Source organism: Petromyzon marinus, chromosome 72, assembly GCF_048934315.1.
Source record: "Petromyzon marinus isolate PM22_M1 ecotype Great Lakes invasive population chromosome 72, UKy_Petmar_22M1.pri1.0, whole genome shotgun sequence".
Lineage (NCBI taxonomy): Eukaryota > Metazoa > Chordata > Hyperoartia > Petromyzontiformes > Petromyzontidae > Petromyzon > Petromyzon marinus.
Window position 1 is genome coordinate 5,372,587 of NC_133738.1, and position 17,850 is coordinate 5,390,436.

Genomic DNA, 17,850 nt, shown 5'->3' on the forward strand with positions numbered 1-17,850 from the left:
GCAAAACAAGGAGGCGATCGCAAACTGTTTAGATCAACGTTGTAGTGACCGGGACCGAGTTTTATTGTCCCCCCCACGTAACCACCCCTGCCCAGAGCATGTCAAAGTCACTTAATCTGGAGAATTGGTCCCACTAAACTAGAAACATTTTTATTTTATTTACTAGGTGTTAAGGCCCCACTGAGCTATGTAGCTATTATTCAGACAAGCCACCTGGCCATCACAAATTATAGCAGCTAATGAAGTTCCCGATAATCACGTGGAAATGTATAGCAGCCAAATACTAAACTCAACGATGTTTAATTGAGCAGGTAAGGCTCATAGCTACGTAGCTTTTTTTACATAAGCGACCTGGCCATTACAAATGAGAGCTGAACAAAGTGGATTATCACGTGCAAATTATTTAAAAAGTTTCGTTTAGTTCTCTCTCCACATTGACTCCCCCTTTTATCAGAATATATATTTACACTCCAGGAGGAATCCAATGAGATATAAAGTTCTTCTTCATAGATGTCCAGTACAGACACGGGATAAGAGTGTTACAAAAACGAACAATAAAAAACACAATAATCGCGCAAAGTACAATAAAAGTAAACAAATCACCCGGACATATAGAAATGAAACTAAGCAATGCCCATGCTGCCAGGTAAAGCCCATTGAGGTATTAAGTAATTTTTCAGACGTAACCTGGCTTTCACAAATGATAGCTCAATAAAGTGGCCCATCATTCGGACATTTGTAGCAGTGAAATTATTTAAATTATCTCAATGCATGTTTCTAAATGTGGAGGAAAAAACCGGAGGACCTGGAGAAAAAAATCCAAGTGACTGCGAGGAGAACATGCAAACTTCAAATATACAGCAGGCGTCAGGATCAAACAAACGACATCCTGCATACCAGGTGAGAAATGTAACATCTCACCACCGTAGCACCTTTTAAATAAATAAATTTAGTATATAAGTTCAAATTGCATAATAAATTCTTAAGCTTCGGAAATGGGGCAGTTAACAGCAAAATCTGCCTCAGACCACACCAAGACACAGTCCTTAAATATTTTTTTACGTTAAAATGGAACTCAATACATTAAGGAATTAAATCTACAAATCACATGGGAAAATGTGACTGTATCCATGACTAATCTTCAACATCCCCTCACCAGCTGCAGTGCCTCCTACCCCCTCCCTTATGTTGTCATTGTTTAGAAACCCGCAATACTTGTCTGAAGGGGGCACTGGTGAAGCATAGGGGTTAGGGACCGGAGCTGGCAAGGGGTTAGGAAGCAAGATTGGTATGCAAAGCATACATGCCAACCCCTTATCAGTGCCTACCTTATTACAGACCAATTCAGACCTTATTGGTCACCCCATGTCCTTATAAATATTATCCTACAGTCCCATCACAAGGCAGAAACACAGACAAAAACTATGTTTTGCCCACTTTGAAATGGCTGTGGGGCATATGGTCCTGAAAACTAAATTTCCCTGTACAAGAATACGTGTAAACCGTATGGTTTGACACGTATGACAATGGTCGTCCAAATCATCTTCCCAGGCCAAACCGTTACCCTGCGTTAGGGTGGTGGTTAAGCAGGAGTCTTCGCCTGCCGCGCAGAACTTATATTCTTCGGTGATTCCCAGTCCGGCACTCCCGTAGTAGCAGATCTTTGCAGTGACTGCAACAACAAAACAAACCACGCTCGCATCAGCAAGTGAGAGAGACAGAGAGGGTACTGTAGCAAAAGAAGACACGTGGTGAAGGGATAATGAATGAGAGGGTGGTGTAGCTAGAGAAGACACGTGGTGAAGGGATAATTGATTAGAGGGTGTGTGCGCTCCGCTGATGCGTTACTCGTCACGAGTTGTGAAAACTCCATGTAACTTAATAAAAGGTCGTACCTTTCTCTTCTTTCACAACTCGTCGGAGCTTCTTTACACAAGTACAGCACGCCGGTTGTGTGTTGGAGAGTAAACCCACTACAACATTTAAAAATCGAGTGCCGTGATTTTTCGCCAGTAAGTACAACTAGCAGCATCATCAGGCAACAGCCAGAGTTGTGGAGAAATCCTCCTCCTGTCTCGGTCTTAAACAAAGCGTGACGATTTAGTTTAATAATTCAGCACTAACCGGTTGTTGTATGTTGGAGAGTTCAAGCCACAAACACACATTTACACAATTGTGTAGCTGGTGATGTTTCGCTTGGGGTGTGATTACAACAACAACCAGCGGCCAATTTTGCCTGTCGCTTGATGAGGATTAGTTTAGTTTTCCTTTTGTCAGTAAGGTTTTGACAGTACGTAACCACAAAATAAGAGAGAGATGAGTCCTAGTTTAACATTTGTCGATAAGGTTTGACAGCAGGTAACCCACGAAATAAAGGAGGGGGGGGTGAGAGTGGAAATCCATAATTCGAAATCCCAACTTACCGTAATTGCAGTTTTTTGACTGGCAGCAGCTGTAGTACTTGACGATGCCCGTGAACGAGGGCTTCATGCCCACGATGGATTGTCTGATCTGCGTCTTAAAGTCGGGTGCGTTACATTGTGCCTGGTTGGCGCAAATTTTGCCCTTGAACATTCGGTCGCCTGCAAAACAAACGCATGCGAATTGAGAGCGGAAACGGTAATGTGCTTTGGTTTAGCCAGGGTGTATGTGTGTGAGCTTAACTGTGATTGATCGCACATATAATCGTGCATTCTGCTAAAAGCTATGCCACAGCCAGGTGCGTTTTTATTATTATTTAAGAGAAGGCAATGGTGAACAGGGATCGGTCCCCGAGGCCCTGTGTGCACAGTATAGTACGGGGCACACACCCCCCAATTTCGATTTTGGCAGATTTTCATGCTGTTAAGCTGCATAGCTCCGATAATATATCTAACTGTTAAAATTATATTGCTTGAATGTCCATCGACTGACAGGAGGATCTCGGTAATGTTAATTGACCGGTCAGTTATTGGTGGTAATCAAGATGTTGCACGATTAAGACGTTGATATTAAAGTGTATTTTAATAAGTAAATACTTGTAATAATTGCATCTGGAATATGAACACCGGTGCTCGATTCCATTTACACCCGGAGGAATTGAGCTGCGGCGTTGTGCGACATGGAGGGGTGACGAGGGAAGTGTCAGGTCGCTCTTGCAGATACGCAATTGCCCGTTAGAGATTAAACCTTTTGAAATGAAATTTTTGCCGTCCCACAAACGCACCCTTTGGTGCTCAGCTGTTTTGGAATCGCCCACTTTCTCTTCGGGAGAGACAGAACACAACACAGAGTATATCAATTTATTCATCGTCAGTTTAACATGTAGGCTTTCGCGACCAATATTATTCATAATAAAGGTCTTTGGGTTAGATCGCGTTATTTATGTGTCGTAACCCTCCACCACCCGACACAGCCAATCAGCAAAAAAGTGTCATGTTGACAAAATACAAATAGTTCACTACTTTAGCCCACCGGTGTGTTGAAGAGTGAATCCACAACATTTACATCCAGCATCATCGGGCAATTCGCCAGAATTGCCCGATGATGCTGGATGAAATTACCAGCGAAACGGCGTACTCAATCTGTAAATGTTGTAGATTCACTCTTCAACACACCGGTGGGCTAAAGTAGTAAACTATTTGTCTTTTGTCAACGTGACACTTTTTTGCTGATTGGCCGTGTCGGGTGGTGGAGGGTTACGACACATTTATAAATAACGTGATCTAACCCAAAAACCTTTATTATTTATCGTCGTCGACCTAGTTAAATTATTTTGTAATCATTGTTGCGGTCGTCTATTTAGCTGATACGACCCCCCCCCCACCTCGTTAGAGGGACAGGGTAGACTGGCTGCATTTGCATCGCAATAAAGTTGTTAATACCTTGCTGTAGACTGGCTGCATTTGCATCGCAATAAAGTTGTTAATACCTTGCTGTAAGAGACAGGAAAGACTTCTGATCATCTCTCCACGTTTTTCCGCATCATGCCCTGTGATAAATGCCACAACGTAACGCAGCCCAACTGTTGCGCTAATCGGAGGTGCGGGGTAAGGACGACAAACTAAATACACCTCAATAAGCAGTTCTAGAGAAATACGTTCGTCAATCTCAATTATTTAAAAGTGCACAGCTCCCAGTGGATTCCTAATATCAGAAGCAAGAGCGTTAAAGGCGACCGCAAAGTGCATCTGAAAGTTCGCAATGTGATGACCCCTATCATTCACCTCGATCACCACCACTATCACTACCCCTATCTCTATTCCTGTCATTACCACTACCCAATACCCCTATCACTGCATGCATGTGTGTAGCTAAATCAAGGCCTCGCTGGAATAGCTTACCCTGCATCAGCAGTGCAGTCACACATGAATCTTGTCCAGAAGGGCAGAGCTTGTCCTTTTCATCAATTCCCAAACCGACACTTCCATAATAACAGTATTGAGTAACTGCAAAACGTGGAAGGAAGCATACTAAATCATGTGAATGTAGTCACAATGGCAGATTGCACTCATACACACACAAAGCACTTGCCACGAATGATCCATAATACAGACAGTCCCCGGATTACGGAAGGGTTAGGTTCCATAGAACGATCCAAAACCAGGATTTTCCATATTTTGTAAACTAGACAATTTTCTCCCTAAATCAAGATAAAAGCCGGAAATGGTTGTAGCCTCCTCTACCGTTTTCCCTTGGTACTGTAATGCACTATCGTGTATCACGCTATCGCTACCTGTATCATATCGCTGTACATATGCTCTGCACTTCCTATGATTCTTTCAATACATCGAATATCTACCATAACACTTGCCATAATTAAACTGATGGAACAAACTGTATCCAATTATGTATAAATACCACGAAACATTTTTTATTAATTGTTAACAAAGAGCAGTCATTTCCGAATGTTCATTTACTGTATATTAGGCTAGGCCTAGACTTACACATTTGGCTAGGCCCACCTTACGCCTCGATTTGCGGTATTCATCCGTAACCTCACCATGCTGCACTTCGGCTGAAGTGAGCAGGTAAAAAGTGAATTCGTAACTCTAAACCTAAACTATAAAACGAACACTAAAAACTTTTATTTTACCAGGTAATGCCCCACTGAGCTATGTAGCATTTTTTCAGAAACGACCCTGGCCATCACAAATGATGGCAGTTCAGCAATGTGGCTTATCACGTGAACATTTCTAGCAGCAGCCAAATATTGTAAACGTGTGGTGACGTTGATCTTAAGTCTGGAGGGAAAAACCGGACCCGGAGAAAAATCCACGCGAGCAAGGGGATAAAGACATGCAAACTCAAAATATACAGCAGGCACCATGAGATTCTGGAGCAAACCCACGAGCTCCTGCGTACCAGGCGAGGTAGTTAACATCGCCGAGTCATCGTGGCACCCACTAGACCTCCACTTTGAGTATAGGCACTCTCCAGGTAACAGCCACACCCCTCCAACACCTTACATGATGTACACCAGTTTCTGGTTAGAAAGTTACAGTGCAGAGTAAGTCTGTTCTCCTATAACGTGGTGGCAGTTGTTGCATTCCTGAAGACCACCGTGTTAATGGACAATCGCATTGTAATAATACATAATATAATATAAAGTGAAATTTTCATTTAAAGCTTTCGTGACTGCAGGGATTCATATTCTTGATTCTTTCGGTAAAGTCACGTAGAAGGGAAACAATAAAATAATAAAAATATATAAATAATAGACCTATATTTTTTATTTCATTGTTTCCCTTCTACGTAACTTTACCGAAAGAACAACTCAATATAATGAAAGTGGTAAAGCACAGTCCGCAATAACGCATGAGATGATGACGCGTAACGCAGGACCTGAACGTTTAAGGTAGCAGCGACTATTATAATCCAGCAGTATCCCAATGCATTGTGCGACGACGATGATGATACTACGCCGAGGTAACAGTCGTATTACGACCACTTATTCCCACTCACGTGACATAATTCAAGCTCGCTCAATTGTGTTATAATATATAATTATAGATGGTAAAGCACAGCCCACGAAAACGTGCGAGATGATATGTAACGTAGGCCAAACAAAGAATGGAGGCGCGTATAGGGTAGCCTCTAGAATTATCCAGCAGCATCCAAATACCCTGTTTGTTTATGACGATCATTGAGAAAAAATAAAAACTGTTGCTTTTCACAATGCCATACGAAAGAAGAAGTTTGATGCTATGCCGAGGCAGCCGTATGACCGCTTATTCCTACTCGTGCTGCGACGTAGTTACATTCGCTCGATCACGTTGCATCCAATTCTCAATTTTTTTTCCCTCTAATACATTCTTCACTTTGCATATACAATTCGCGGTATGAAAACTACACACAGCGTTACAGGATAACTGACTGCCTTTGCTTTCAATCACATGTGTAGTGGATTCCACAGAGGCACACACTCGAACTTGGATGCAACACGTTTATTCTTAATACAACGGGGTAACTATATTAACACTTGATAAAGGGTGGTAACCACCACGTGTAACTACGTAACCGAAGACCGAAGACGTAGCCGGCGGATTCGATTCCCAGAGACGAACAGCCAAGATCGCTCTCGGGACTCGCAAGTCGCGGCCGACGCATGGGCTAAAACAGTGCCCGCCTGTATTACAGACGTATCCAACCCCGCGTTCGGGACCGGAATAAAAGGTTCCTGGTCATTGGACACTAATATCTGAGCCCCCACTAGTGCCAAACCCCAGGCAACTTTATTCGAGGGTCCCAATAGGATTCCTCCCGCGGTCGCTTCCCGGTCGAGCTGCTTTTGCAGCCGCAATGGCACAAGCATCTGCGCACCGGGCGGAGAGAATGTCTCCCCTCCACTGGTCTTACCTTGCTCGTCACTCTGCGTCGCCTCTCCTCCAACCCCTGTCGTCGGCGGAAGCGCATACTGGGAGGTCCTCCTTGTCTTCCGGTGCAACAACCACCTCGGAAGGTGTGGTGCACGCCGCCACTCCAGCAACTCGTTTTAAATTAAGATGCACCTGGATGCTTCGTGCAACCAAGTTCTTGTGCCAGTGCCAGCAGCGACAAGAGATCACTGCGCAAGGCGATGGGCATCTCGGGTCATCCCCCCCCCCCCGCCTCCACGTGGTAAACCAGTGTTGAACGTTGGACGGCGGATCGTAGATGGCCGCCATTGGGGTGAATGCTGTTGGCAACGTGAGCCTCTCAGTCGGCGGGATGGCATAGAACGCAGCCAAGGCATCATCATCATCAAGAGCGGTGGGGAGCGCCCGCAGCGGTTCCACCTAGTTCCATCCAGCCAACTCACAATTTGCGTAGAAACGGCGATGAAATGCTTCCTAATTGCCACCAGCTCCGGAGAATTCCTACACAAAGGGGAGCAGTCGCTTGAGTGATGGGACTTCAAGCGGTTTTTTTTTGGCGGGAGTTCCAATTTAGCGGGATCCTCGTACCGCCCGACCTCCAAAATGGCCGCTCCGTGCGCAGGCTGCACGTCCAAATTTTCCCGCGCGCGAAAAGCGGCAGCAGCAGTGGCGTCGTCGTCGATGTCCCGTGGCTCCTGCGCTCCGATGCTCCGCCGCCGGCTCCTCCAGGTTGAGCTCGGCGACCAGCGCTGTTGCGGTTTGCATGCAGCTCTCGGCGAGGCGAGCGCGGTGCGCCTGGCGCTCTCTCTTTGACGGCGGCGAAGGGGCGGCGTGATGGACGACCCATTGTTCCGCCTGCAGCACCGCCTCGCACCCTCTCTCCGGGGCTGCGATCCCCAGGGCTGTCTGAGGAATGATCCCCTCGTAGTCTTTGTTGTCTGAAGACGTCTTGGTGAGTTGTTTCCTTCGCGTGAAAAGTACACCTACCCTGGGCTATCACTGTGTTATTCTTACCACTTCTGATACCAGTTGTAGTGGATTCCACAAAGACGCACACTCGAACTTGGAGGCAACACGTTTATTCTTAATACAACGGGGTAACTATATAACCACTTGCCGGGATAACGATATAGCGTGGTAACCACCACGCATAACTACATAACCACTCAACAGGATAACGATGTAAGGTGGTGACCGCCACAGTTAGCTACATAACCACTCAACAGGCTAACTACATATACTTGGACCAGGTCAGCTAACACCCTGCCTGGTCCACGATGCCGTGCATGATGCCTGAAGACCGAAGACGTAGCCGACGGATTCCATTCCCAGAGACAAACAGCAAAGATCGCTCTTGGGACTCGGCCTTAATGGGTTGCGGCGTGGCCAGGCTCCGCCCTTGGACACGCCATTTTCCAGATCCTTTTCGGAGACTCTGGGCCCACATCATGTGTTCCTCTCACCTCGTCTTTGGCCATCTTTACTACCTCATCCGGTCACGTGCCTTCTCGGGTCCTTACCGAACCTCTCTCTGTCACCCGAACTATGCCCCCTAGGGGCCCTTTTGGTGTCATCTGGTTGAACACCATATGGGACTAGGCTCTAAGGAAAGCTGTCTCTGGTGTGGACCAATCAATTTCAAGGACAATGCATACATTATCAGTGTGTTCTTTGTTTGCATTCTGACCGCAGGGATTGTGGTTAATGCAAACATGAATCCTCGTAAAAAGGTTTCAGTTTTGTTGCTAGCTCGCTTGTCGGAAGGGGATTGCATCACGTGGGGTGTGGGGCCTCGTCACATCTAGTGGAGGATCGCTCCGCCAAACAAAGTAGTTCCGTGGTTCATCTTACTGGGAATGTTCGTAAGCGCGGGCATTCGTAAGCATGGAGCTATTCGTGAGCACTCGGGCGTTCGTAAGCACACGGGCGGTCGTAAGCCCGGAAGTATTGTATCCCCGGGACCGCCTGTATGGTACTGCATTTTCACTGCCATTAGGTTTTTCAGGAAAACAACCCAGAAGCATTGAAGTACACCACCGTGAGTTTATTTTATTACCGTGGTTGCAATAACTTTCCTGGCAGCAGGAGGTGCCATCGACCGTGCCAGCGAACGTTGGCAGTTTTCCGAGGATGTACTGTTTCATCTGGTCCTTGAAGTCGGTCGCATCGCACTGTGCTTTTGTTGCACAGGTTCTGGCCAAAGAACGAACACCATCTGCAATGGAGACGTAATTGGAGAGAAGAAAAATGAAATCTGCAGTTAAGTATAAACGACATATACTTTGCATGTGTACGTAATTAAATCTAACGTTTTTGTTGTCGTATTTGGCAAAGCACGTCCCAAAATGTAAAAATAAGAGGATTATGTACAAGTACAGCAAAGCCATTCCCTCTCTCGGGTTTTAGCCATCGCGGTGTTGTGACAAATGTATTAAGTTTTGATTTAAAGCTTTCGTGACTGCAGGGATTCATATTCTTGGTTCTTTTGGTAAAGTCACGTAGAAGGGAAACAATAAAATAACAGGCTTTGATATATTACAATACATTATTACAGCACATTCGTTTGCATGTTTACCACAAGTACTGTGTGTGGTTAATGCCGTACATGATGCTGCACAATAAATATCTATTTGGTGTTTGAACATCTTAACACAACTCCTGCTTTATTTCCAAAAAGGGTATAAAGCCTATTCTTATCTTTTCATTATTTTATACTGGCATCAAAGCTATGCCATAGATGTAAGCTTTGCTCAACACGAGCTGTAAGTGCTCTGATACTTGGCATTGTCTTTGCACCATTCACCTTTTGGCGCTGTTCTCTGGTCTGACACTGGTGCAGAGACAAGGCCCTTTAGAATGCTGCTGTCTCTGGTGTAGGCCAATCGGTTCTAAGCACAATGCTTATATTACCGGAGGACCCGAAGGAAAATCTATGCAGTGACCACCACGGGGAGAGACTCCAAATATACAGCAGGCATCGTCACGGTCCGGAATTGAACCCACTGCCTAATGTATACCAGGCGAGGGAGATAGCATATCCAGGGGGAGAGAGATAGACGCAGACTCCAAATATACAGCAGCCTTGACCCAGAAGCACTTACTCTGAGTCAGTTGCATCGTCACGCATGAGTCTCGCCCGATTGCACATTTAGATGATTTTTCAGGAATCCCCAAATCATCACTTCCGCTTCTGCAGTAAACAGTTGTAGCTGCAAAATTGTACAAAGGACGCATATTAGTATTTAAACTCAACCCTTTTTTTTACTAAGTGTAAGGCCCCACTGAGCTGTTACATTGTAGCTATTTTTCAGAAGCCACCTGGCCATCACAGATGATAGCAACTCAGCGAAGTGACTGATATGCTCACGTGGAAATTTACATCAGCAAAATACTCTAAACCCGTGTTTCTAAATGTGAAGGGAAAAACCGAAGGACCCGGCTTAAAAATCCATGCGGCCACCACTGGAGATAGAGAGACACAACCTCCACGTATAACAGCAGCATGCATCGTCCAGGTCGAACTTCACGAACCTCCTGCATACCAGGCGAGGTAGTTAACATCTCCGAGCCATCGTGGCGCCCACTAGACCTCACTTTGAGTATGGTCACTCTCCAGGTAATAGTCACTCTCCAGGTAACAGCCACACCCCTCCAACACCTCACACGATGTGCACCAGTTTCTGGTTAGAAAATTACAGTGCAGATTACAGTCTGTTCTCCTATAACATATGGTAGTTGTTGCATTCCTGAAGACCACCGTGTTATATGACAATCGCGTTGTAATAATAAAGCACAGTCCGAGATAATGTATGAGATGATGCCTAATGCAGGACCTGAACGTTTAAGGTAGCAGTGACTAGAAGCATCCAGAAGCGTCCCAATGCATTCTGCAATGATGACGATGCTACACCGTATTACGACTGCTTATTCCTTTATATTATTAGCTCTTTCGGTAAAGTCACGTTAAAGGGAAACAATAAAATATATAAAACAATAAAAACATTCTCACGACGTTTCGACCATAAAACAAACGGTCATCATCAGGTGTGAAAAGCAACGACAAGAAACATTTGAAAGAAGTGTCGGTTTGCATTTATTTATTTATAAACGGTGTTTCATTTATTTATTTTAAAAAAATCATTAGCGCCCCGGGCAGCGATTTGGCAGTTTATTTAGAAGGACGAGTCCATCTATGTTCTGAAAAGAGGAGGGGGGAGACGAAAAATTTATGTATGCTGTCTGAAAGCCACCGTAAGCGTGAACAATCAATTAAGACCTGAAATGGTTTATCAAATCCTTCCAGTGATTGCTAAGCCAGAATCCATCTTCTCGGTTGAAATTGTCTCTGTGCTTATTCCTTCTCAAGTGACAATTCAAGTTCGCTCAATTTCGTTATAACATATAGTTATAGGAGGTAAAGCACAGTCCTCGATAACGCGCGAGATTATACGTAACGCAGGCCGAACAAAGAATGGAGGCGCGTATAGGGTAGCCTCTAGAAGTATCCAGCAGCATCCCAATACCCTGTGTGATGCTATGCCGAGGCAGCCGTATGACCGCTTATTCTGACTCACGCTGCGACGTAGTTCCGCTCACTCGATCACGTTGCATCCAATTCATTAAAAAAAATCCCTGTAATACATTCTTCACTTTGCAAATCCAATTCGCGCTATGGAAGCACAGGGTTACAGGATAACTAACTGTTTTTACTTTCAATCACATGTCTAATTTTCAGAATCCATATGCATGCATGATAATGTCTCAGCTGTGTCGAAATGTTTTATTTCATTTGAGCTTTGGGTCAAATCGCCCATCAGGAAATACAATTGGATATTACGTGAAAACACGGTGATATTATATGGTACGGTTTTATTTAACAGTACACGGTTCAGGTTTTCAAGAACACGACCCAAACATACATACAGAGAGTCCTTGACTTATGAAGGAACAGGTTTTATATTCCCGAGAGACGTTCGCAAGTAGATTTTTTGTCGTATCTTAGAACTCAAGAGTTAATTGTACAGTAAATACGATCAGTCCCATTAAGAAAGTGATACGGTTTCAATAAAAGCAGGGAAGCATAGTTAAACTCACAAATAAGACATTGTACATTTTCACGTAATACTGCAATAAATACTGTATAGTGAATAGAATGAAAGTAAAATAATAAAATAAAGGTAACATGAAAAAAATTATCGGTAATTTTTTCCGCTCACTGAGTCCTCATGCTAGCTCGCTTGTCGGAAGGGGCGTGGCAACAACGCGGGATGACGTGGGGGCCTCGTCACATCTAGCGGAGGATCGCTCCGCCGAACAAAGTAGTTCCGCGGTTCATCTTACGGGGAATGTTCGTAAGCGCGCGAGCGTTCGTAAGCATGCGGGCGTTCGTAAGCCTGGAAGTTTCGTATCCCCGGGACAGCCTGTATGGTAACCGCATTTAGGTTTTTCAGGAAAAACAACCAAAACACAGAGTTTTTGTTTTATTACCGTCGTTGCAACGATCTGTCTGGCAGCAGGAGGTGCTATCGACGGTGCCAACGAACGTCGGCAGTTTTCCGAGGATGTACTCTTTCATCTGGTCCTTGAAGTCGAACGCATTGCACTGTGCTTGTGTGGCACAGGTTCTGGCCTGGTAATGAATACCACCTGGAATGGAGGTGTAATTGGAGAGAACAAAAAAAAAGAACAACAAAAAAATCTGCAGTTAGGTATAAATGACATATCATTAGCACGTGTACGTAATAAAACTTAACGTTTTTCAACGGTTTTACTTAACTTGGACTCCTGTGTCGTGGTCAAATCGTCAAATCTTGTCATTTACATTTCGATAGCTTCCCGTTGTCCAATCAATCCCTAATTTTGCACACGTACTCAGATCCGGTGACAATGCATGCCTATATCTAATAATAATTTAATTGGCTCCTTGAAAGCAATTCACTTTTTGTATGGACGACTTGTTAATTATATATTTTTGTGATGGTCAAAAACGCCGCGGTCCCTAAACTCTGGAATCGGCTCGCCCAAGAAGCAGGGCCACGTTTCTCAGGCGCCACGTATCTCAGGCGCGCCTGCTCTGTGTCAAAAGCTTACAGGCACCCTCCATACAATAGTGGTACATTGAAGATTAATTTATAAAATAACCTATTAATTCAAGTAAGCGTTGATCTGGGAGCAGGCACCACATAATTGATGTACTTCTCGACGGTGAGTTAAACGAAGTTGTGAAAACAAATTTCATTGTATGTCGTCAAATCTTGCAATCAAAATGTCCTCCAGTTACCGTTGTCCAATCGATCCCAAATTTTGCACACACTGACATCCAGACAATGCATGCCTGAATCAAAATCGCCAACAATTAATCAATTACTTGCCTCGTTTAAACCAATTAATATTTGGTATTGAAGCCTTATTCGACGAGTGCTTTGCAAACAGGTTTTGTTAATATATATTAATCCCAACGTAGGAGTCGACACTTCGAAACTTGCCTGGAACATATTCTTTTCGTACTATTATTTATAATTTTTTCCTTCAAGGTAAACAGTCACATCAAATTATTTGGTGTGTTTACAAAAGTTATTTATTATGATGTAGTGCATCCAATGGGACAATGCAAAGACAGGGTCAATGACTTCATTTTTGCACTAACCCCTTTGAAAGTGACATTTTAACATTTGTATTGATGTTTTATCCATTTTTTTAATTAAGCTGTTTGTGGTCGACAAATCATTTGAATGTTGGCCTTTCGATCTCAAGCTCAAAAGTTCAAATCTTGGGTATGAAATTTGTAGGGTTTTTTTTCAATTAACATTTTTGGTACTTTATATAGATCTTTAAACTCTAGCACATTTTAGAGTGAGTTGGCTGTGCTTGATAAGTTGACTGAGGTTGGGAAATGTGACTTTTATATTAACATTTTTAACTCATCTCGTGAGTTCAAGCCCCGACTTATCACAAATTGCCAGCCACTCTTTGACCCAAAATCATTTGTCCTCTACAAACCGACAAATCAAACAAAAAACAAGGACCTACGGTAACGACAAATGGTAAACAAACAACGGATCATGGGAAGAGAAAGCAAAAATGAAACTGCTACGCAACAAAGCGACGGTTAGAAAAGGCTCGGCAAAGTACCAAGAAAAGCGTGCAAAATTAAGATGAAGAGGCAAAGCGCGCCAGACTTGACAAACGACGTGATCATTTTCATGATGAAACAAGCACGTAACGTCCAATTTCAACGAGACCGTCAACATCACATAGAATCAATAAATCAAGAAACACTCGTGATGGTCGATTGCAATCTGTGCGTGAACACACGTGACAATTCAGAGTTGCAGAAAGACTTGAAGCACGTGATGTCACATGAAAGCGAAATCGTCTATCAATCGCAACATCTTCAAGCACTCAATGCTGACATGACAACATTTGACAATGCAATCAACACATTCTGTCATAAAATCTGTGAAGTCTGCACCAAACTTTCCTATCCAAAATCATATTTACAGAGTACGACGTAACGAAAATGCATTGCACTATCTACCAATCGAATTGTCATCAAAGCAAACATTGGAAATGTGTTCACTTTGCAAGACACATCAACAGTGACAAAGAGCTGCACTGCCACAAGCTCACTGGAATTATTTGGATCCTGGTGAAATCCCAGATGTGATTCCAGTCTTAACAACGTCTATTATCAATGGTTATACCATTTGTCAAGATCATCAAATTCCGTGGAGTCTTCAGTTAATTTGGCTTCCGTGGACAGGCATTGCTCTTTGCTATGGACATTTTTCAAGTTAATGACACATTTCCACAAGCAATGCATAATACTGCAATGGTTGTCATCACAACACATCGTGAGAATCTAAACATCACATGTGAATTCTATATATTTCGGAAATAAGTTTACAATTTACTTAACTGGCTAATTCAAAACAGTCCACTTTATCGGGATGTAACAATCAATTAAGAAGCAAACATCGCTGATGTACATTCAGTGGCTTTTCCTGTGCAACAACCAGTGGAACAAAATCAGCCGCGATACTTACTTGAAACCGGATTCCCACCACCATCCATCCCAGAAGAATTCCCTCATCAAGACTCTATACCATAGAGCCCAATGCAATTCCGACCAGGAACACATTGCCAGTGAACTTAAGCACATACACCAAGCTCTCAAGGCTATTGGTTACTCCGTCTATACAATCCGCAAAGCAATCACTCCAACCATGAAGAAGGATCCTCTTGAGGAGCCATTAAAAACCATCACCTTACCCTACATTGCGGGGGTCACAAATGAGTTCTCCAAAATCCTGAATAAACACAAGATCCAGGTCCGATTCAACACAGTACAGAAAATCCGTGATCTGGTTCCGTCTGTAAAAGATGTGGTTCCAGACATACAGTACCCGGGCGTCTACAAACTAAGTTGCCTCTGTGGTAGCAGCTGCATTGGAGAAACCAAACGACATATCTCGGACCGCATCCGTGAACATAAAGCAGACTTGAAACACAGTAGGACAAACACCTCAGCCGTGGCAGATCACTGTTATAATTCAGTGGGCTCACATGACATTGACTTCTCCAAGACGGAGGTTCTCTGCAAGCCATCCGGCTACCATGAGAGATTCGTTCATGAGGCCATCCACATATACAAACACAGAGACAATTTCAACCGAGAAGATGGATTCTGGCTTAGTAACCATTGAAAAGACGTTATAAACCATTTCGGTTCTTGATTGATTGTATTTTACGGTGACTTTCAGACTGCAGTCCATTCGCTGGCACTGCTTCTTAGTACCTTTCACACGACGGTCAATGGTATGGTTTATAGCACGTATAATAATAAATAGTATAAGTGTAATGTTTAACATAATTGAAAAGGCAATATATAGTTTCGTAATTGTATAGTGAATATACAGCAGTGTGGTATACAGTAGGGTTTGTAGAATAATACATAGTGTAATATTCCAAGTCTAATATTTTATAGTCTAAAGTATAGGGTAGTGTATAGTAATGCATTGTATTATTCAAGGGTGGGGTTTGTCTATGGCAGTGTATATTACGGTGTATAGTCGTGTAATGTAGAAAAAAGTTTAGTTGGAGGCATATCAATATAATGCATAATGTTAGAGCTTACATTGGGCTGTGTATACGATATTATACAATGTAGTTTAGATCATTAGACCTCCTTTGCCAGTACCAAAATATAAGAATAGGGGTTTTCCCCTTTTTTCTGGCAACAAAACTGAAACCTTTTTTCTAGGATTCATGTCTGCATTAACCACAATACCTGCAGTCAAAATGCAAACAAAAACACACTATGATAATATATGCATTGTCCTTCAAACTGATTGGTCCACAGCAAGGGACGGCTTTCTTTTGAGCCTCGACCCAATTGGTGCTCGCCTTTTGGCGTCATCTGGTCGAGCACCAATTGGGTCGAGGCTCAAAAGAAAGCCGTCCCTTGGTGTGGACCAATCAGTTTCAAGGACATTGCATCAAATATTATAGTATGTTTTTTGTTTGCATTTTGACTGCAGGTATTGTGGTTAATCCAGACATGAATCCTTCAAAAAAGGTTTCAGTTTTGTTGCCAGAAATAGGGGAAAAACCCTTTTCTTAATGTAGTTTAGATTGGAAGGTATAGCATAGTTATTTGGTTCTTTTGGTAAAGTCACGTAGAATGAGAATAAAATAATAAATTGATAAAATAAAATAACACAATAATATTCTCACGACGTTTCGGCCACAACACAAGCGGCCTTCATCAGGTGAAGGGGACGAGACTGTCTGGAGGACAGCGCTGGAGTGAGAAAGCCACGCTGAGATCACGACCTTTAAGCTGTGTGAGAAGAAACAAAGCGCCTTGACAAAGTAATTAGCATATAATTTAGCATTGAAATGGCTGAGTGATTAGCTTGTGACTGGTCATAGAAAAGGCTATGTTAAAGTTAAAGCATACACATCCGCAAAGGCACTCCTTGACAAAGGAATTAGCATAGAATTTAGCATGGAAATTGCTGAGTGATTAGCTTGTAACTGGTCACAGAAATAGCTATGTTAAAGTCAGAGCATATAAATTCACCGAGGCACCTAGTACAAATCAAACAGGAGAATTTAGCATTGAAATAACTAGGCGAATTTAGCATTGAAATAACTGAGTGATTAGCTTGTGACTGGTCACAGAAATGGCTATGTTGAAGTTAAGGCCTACACATATGAGCTATTCACAGTAACTGGGTATACAATACAATATATAATGAATACTATATAGTGAACCAATAAAAAATACTAAAATATAAATTACCTCAATGTTATCAATAAACTCTACTCTCCAATCAGCTAAGCTACCAACAATAAGTCGTTATATATCACAATGCTATATGGCGAAGAATGGGTGGATTCTTACCCTCAACTTTAGCAACACGGATAGCTACGGGTCCCGTTCAGACGGACGAGTTCATCCATGGTAGGAACAAAGGAGGGGGAGAGAGACAGCTGCGAGGCGCTGTTATACTCCATGTTGTAAACCATACCATTAACCGTGGTGTGAGAGGTATTAAGAGTCAATGCCAGCGAAAGAGCTGCGGTCTGAAGGTCATCGTAAAATACAATTAATTAAGAACAGAAATGGTTCAAAACATCTTTCCAATGGTTACTAAGCCAGAATCCATCTTCTCGGTTGAAATTGTCTCTGTGCTTGTATATGTGAATGGCCTCATGAACGAATCTCTCATGGTAGCCGGTTGGTTTGCAAAGAACCTCCATCTTGGAGAAGTCAATGTCATGTGAGCCCACTGAATTATAACAGTGATCTGCCACGGCAGAGGAGTTCGTTCTACCGTGTTTCAAGTCTGCTTTATGTTCGCGGATGCGGTCCGAGATATGTCGTTTGGTTTCTCCAATGTAGCTACTACCACAGAGGCACTTTAGTTTGTAAACGCCCGGGTACTGTATGTCTGGAACAGCATCTTTTACAGATGGAACTATATCACGGATTTTATGTACTGTGTTG

The 17,850-nt window shown here is 43.2% G+C and overlaps 2 protein-coding genes and 1 long non-coding RNA gene across 4 annotated transcripts in view; 1 reads left to right on the top strand and 2 right to left on the bottom strand.

The window, feature by feature from the left end:
* LOC142906929 (uncharacterized) overlaps positions 1-11,924 on the top strand; it is a 42,941-nt gene extending 31,017 nt beyond the window's left edge. The window contains exon 3 of the long non-coding RNA XR_012930566.1: positions 9,027-11,924. This is a non-coding gene — a long non-coding RNA (uncharacterized LOC142906929). The remainder of the gene's footprint in view (positions 1-9,026) is intronic.
* LOC116957306 (uncharacterized) overlaps positions 1-17,850 on the bottom strand; it is a 205,970-nt gene that overhangs the window by 77,942 nt on the left and 110,178 nt on the right. The window lies entirely within an intron of this gene.
* Positions 1-17,850, bottom strand: part of LOC116957347 (uncharacterized) — an 82,119-nt gene that overhangs the window by 22,553 nt on the left and 41,716 nt on the right. Inside the window, exons 4-9 of one of the 2 annotated variants that reach the window (XM_076055701.1) lie at positions 12,324-12,482; positions 9,938-10,045; positions 8,893-9,051; positions 4,323-4,427; positions 2,424-2,582; positions 1,565-1,672 (exon numbers count right to left, since the gene is read on the bottom strand). In XM_076055701.1, coding sequence (XP_075911816.1) covers positions 1,565-1,672; positions 2,424-2,582; positions 4,323-4,427; positions 8,893-9,051; positions 9,938-10,045; positions 12,324-12,482 — 798 coding nt within the window. The remainder of the gene's footprint in view (positions 1-1,564; positions 1,673-2,423; positions 2,583-4,322; positions 4,428-8,892; positions 9,052-9,937; positions 10,046-12,323; positions 12,483-17,850) is intronic. The other variant, XM_076055702.1, reaches the window with a different exon arrangement.